Source organism: Dipteris shenzhenensis, chromosome 14 (genome assembly GCF_047967505.1).
Source record: "Dipteris shenzhenensis isolate YYH24624 ecotype China chromosome 14, Dip_SZ_1.0, whole genome shotgun sequence".
In the NCBI taxonomy this organism is placed as follows: domain Eukaryota; kingdom Viridiplantae; phylum Streptophyta; class Polypodiopsida; order Gleicheniales; family Dipteridaceae; genus Dipteris; species Dipteris shenzhenensis.
The window spans coordinates 38,842,637-38,847,089 of NC_141609.1; the positions used below are offsets into that span (position 1 = coordinate 38,842,637).

Sequence of the window (4,453 nt, forward strand, 5' to 3'; positions counted from 1 at the left end):
TAACAATTAGCTGAAACCAGGCGCAATGCAACAGCAAAATCATTCGAGATTTGCATCCACAACAAAACGAAGTGCCTGACCATTGCAGTATCTCATAGTTTGCTTACAACCTGACTTCAAGCTCGGTAAACATTAGAAAACAAGATGCTACTGAAGCCATCTCAAACATTCCTAGCAGAAAAATCTATCACCGAGCAACACTAATTGGAACATGCATTGCTCCACCTACAACAGCTACAGCCTCTCCAAAAATTGGACGGAACAAGATATATGGCTTCGTCCCTGGTCCGAATACAAGCAATTCAATCGCATTCGGCTCAGCTCACGTGAACATTCCTCGGACTCATTACTTCAGGCAGCTCCAAGCACATCGTCCTGCACATCTCAACACCTTCACCATGTTCTGGCAAACCTTTCCTGAAGCGCAACACTTTGTCCTGCTCCTGACGAGATCCACCATTATGCTGGGTTTACGGTTTGCCAATTCTTCAAATCCGTCTGTCTGGACGACGTTTTTGAAATGCTGAGCCACAAACTTCTTGCACCTCTTGAAAAGGCCCGGGTCATACAGATCGGCGTATTCCAAAATCCGCAGGCAGTTCTTTTCGGTAAGCATGTGGCCTAACGCTGTCGCACAAATCGCCCTTACCGCAGGAAGCTCGTAGCGATGGCTAGCGGCCAAGATCTCGAGGCCATGCTCCCAGTTGATGCTTTTTGGATCAAGTTCGCCCACGTAAAGAAGGCGCAAGAAACCTCGGAGAGCTTTTGTTGTCACGATGTCCTCCAACTTCAAAGTCGTGGAACGCTCTTGCTCCCCCTCTTCCACGGTCTGCTCAACACTCAACAAGGTTCTGAAGACGGGAGACATACTGGCTAAGACAGACCGATGGGCGAGAGTAATGTCGTTCTGCGACTCAATCTTAAGGTCAGCGTGCAACCCTTCCTCCAGCATAGACGCCATGGCCGCATGGACGCTCTTGAGAGCGAGATGTTGCAGGTGCCATCTGGTGCGCTCCTTCTTTCCCATTGTCGAATCCCCTAGAACTAGGAACTGGAGCAAACCGTCAAGCCGAAGATCGTTCAGTAGCGGGAAGAACTTCCGAGGTGAAATTGATTTCTGAGAACAACCGAAGGTAATACCTCAGAGGTACGCAGCACGCATGAGACGAATACCGAACTGCAGATGAATTGATGATGTCCTCCGGGGATGAAGGAGCCGAACAAAGCTTCAGTCTACAAGTAAAGGTAAGCCATCAGAAATACGCAGGGAGAATAGCGGAATGACGAAGTTCAGATAAGTTGTAAGTACCTCGGAGGTGAAAGAGCCCAAGAAAGATTTCTGTGGACAAGCAAAGGCAAGGCATCAGAAATATATAACACGCATCATGGGAATGCCGAAGTGTAGTATATTGCCTGCAAAGCTTGCGTATGACTGGGCTGGAAACTTGCCTAGAATGGGGGATGGGACAAGTGCGAATGCGGCAGCAGCCGACGGAGATAACCTGCAAAGATGGGCACCAACGGGCTGCTGCAGGGTGCTAATAGAGAGAAACTGATGAGGTGCAGCATACAGGGGACTCAAAGGAACGCAATAACAGCACGACTTGGCCATGCGCGAAGGGTTGATATGATGCAGCAACTAAATATTGTAGACGGCTGAGGGACTGAGGAACAGAACCCAGGACACACAAAGAGCTCGGATGGACATATCTAAACCCAGAACACAGAGAGGGAAGGAGAGGGAAACAGAACCCCGAGCACAGAGAGGGTGAACATAAACCGGAGAGAGATATTGGCTGCAAGGAGGGCTGGGAAGGTAGCTTGAAAGCAGCTAATCCAAATGAAGGAGCAAGGTGGCAGCGATTGGGATGATAGGCATTGGCAATGGCCGTAATTGGACTAATAGGGAACGAGCGTCAAATTAGTGGAGGCAGGATCAGAGATCAGATGGATCTCAATCTCAAAGGGGGTAAGGCAGCATGCATAATGGAAGTACGAACTTAAAGTATAGGGTCTATCGACTAATCAGTAGCAACAGCCATTGTAGTGGATGATGAGCTGCACAAGGACCTCAAAGCGCAAGGCCTAAGCAGTAATTAGTAGCAATAGTAGCTGATGGAGAAGTGGATCTGTGGATGATCAGCACAAGAAGCAGATTCCCTGGTGAATCAAAGTAGAAGTAGAACCTCTAAAACACAGCGAGAAAGATGATTTTTGGAAAGTACTTATTGTAAAAGAACTCCCAACACACTCACACATACACATACAAACAGACACAAATGATTTGGGCACCCATGCTTGAGCACCTTCCACGAAGTTTTGAGCGTGTGACTGAGAGAGCAGCACCATGCGGCTGCAATTTGTTTCGATTGCTACTATAATCTAGTCTGTGTGATCCGGCTGAAAAAATCCTCTCTTTTGGTAAATCCGAAAGTGAAGGACCCAATAATTATTTGCTCAGAACGTGAGAGTGTGTGTGCACACTGTGAGGAACGTGAGAAAACAGATATCCTGCATGCAGATCGCCAACGATCAAAAGGTCGTGGTACTGTAACACATTGAGCTGAATAGCAATCATAAGAATTTGTGTATTCTTTTATAATGCGATTGGATGGAGCCTGGAGGCTTATTGGTGATCCACCACCGAGTGCCCACTACCAGCCCTTTTGTATTCCATTGTCGTCTCTATTATGCCCTTTCCGATCTCACGCTGCAGCCTCCATCTACAGCCTCAACACTCCAAGCTATCATTGCTTCTAATGACACACTGTTTTTCTAGTGACACTGTCAAAACACCCAGACCGTTCGTAGCCCCAACATTTGGAAGTCACTATCTATTTTATGTTGTTGGTGATTATCAACCACAAGCATTATGGCAACGATTTTTTTCCCCTCATGTAGTCTCAATCTTTTTTTTTCTTTTTTTGAAAAAAGTAAACTTGCCGAATCTTCTTGCAAAAGCAAGGGTCTGTCCCAAGAAGACCCTTACAAAAATGTGGCCAGAAAGAGGGAGTAGTGCCCTAGGCCTGCGCTATGGTAGCTTTCTTGCCTCCTAGTAGAGGAGATTTCCAATTTCCCTTAGGTATTGGCTGACTAGTGAACGCAAGCCTTCAACAATCTTGGCTGCATCTAGTAGGATAGATTTAGCAAACCTAATTAATATGACCTCTTTGCCACCCAGGCTTGGGTTAACCCGGAAGACCAAGATCACCAATTTCCAATTGTTGGCTAGCTAGAACGAGGACATTACACCAATCTTCTTAACTGCCGACTCGATCCTAGCCCAAAGCCGTCTTGATACAGGGCAATGCCAGATCAAATGGTGGATATGTTTTGCTACACTTTCACATAGAGCGCATAGAGGATTGATCTGAAATCTCCTTGCTAACCTGGCTCTTACCGGCAGCCACTTATTAGTGATTTTCCAGAGAATGAAGCTGAATTTTCCCATAAGACCATATCTCTTTAAATCTTACTCACCACCAGCTCGGTACTATTGTTCGCTATTGCAGGTCCAACTAGTTTAATGACATGCCTCTCAAACATATTTAGAGGCCTCCTCCATGAATTCACAAGTTTTTGGGAAATTATAAACATGCAAGTTACATTAAACCAAAGCTTTTCATAAACTATTATATCAACTCAATGAGGCCCCCTTGATGTAAACATGGCAATTCACACTCTGTTGCACCACACCATGGGCTAATACAAAAACTCTTACTACTAGAATTGGCCATGGCTCAAAGATATCAAATTTTTTTAAGTATGCTCCACCATTATACTAGGATATCACCTAGCTTACTCCTTACAATGAGTACATTTGCATGACGTTATTATGAAATATTCATTTATCCGTGAATCTTGGTGCTACTAGATCTTGTGATTTTTAGGATTATAAGCATCAATCGAAAACACATGCGGATTCTAAAGAACCTCATTGACATCCATCGGATTAATCAGTGAACAAGTGATCAGCTTTCACGTCTATGATATGGTAGTGTTTCTCAGATGACACAGTTGTCAAAGTAGCTGCTTGCTTCAAAAATCGATTACCTCAACATTAGTGATGTACAAGGCCTTTTCTAGAAGTGATCAAATTTAACAATCCTACTCCTAAACTTTAGAAAAAATTTAAAATGTGTCAACTGTGGACTTAGTCTAGCATTATTTGTCAAAACTGCATTAGAAAATACGTTACGAGATTCACTGGATCATAATATGACAAAATAGAGCTAAAGTGCTAGAGAGAACATGATTCCTAGAATAGGTTTAGGTTAACTAATATGTCATGACTTTTAAAGAACTGAGCCAGGATTAGTATCAATTTTTTCCAAAATTAAATTAGCTAGCAGTATTGCATACAAATGTTTTGAAGTCCAAAACAGATCTTAATGAAATAATGGATCCCATAATATATTTCCTTTGGCATGTCAGTCAAATAAAACTTGTCTCT

The 4,453-nt window shown here is 43.9% G+C and overlaps 1 protein-coding gene across 1 annotated transcript; it reads right to left on the reverse strand.

Moving 5' to 3' along the window:
* Nucleotides 1-346: 346 nt before the first annotated feature.
* Nucleotides 347-1,027, reverse strand: LOC147894596 (BTB/POZ and TAZ domain-containing protein 1-like). The gene has a single exon (XM_087385342.1). The coding sequence runs from the start codon at nucleotides 1,025-1,027 to the stop codon at nucleotides 347-349; it is 681 nt and encodes a 226-aa protein (XP_087241468.1).
* Between the last annotated feature and the right edge of the window lie 3,426 nt (nucleotides 1,028-4,453).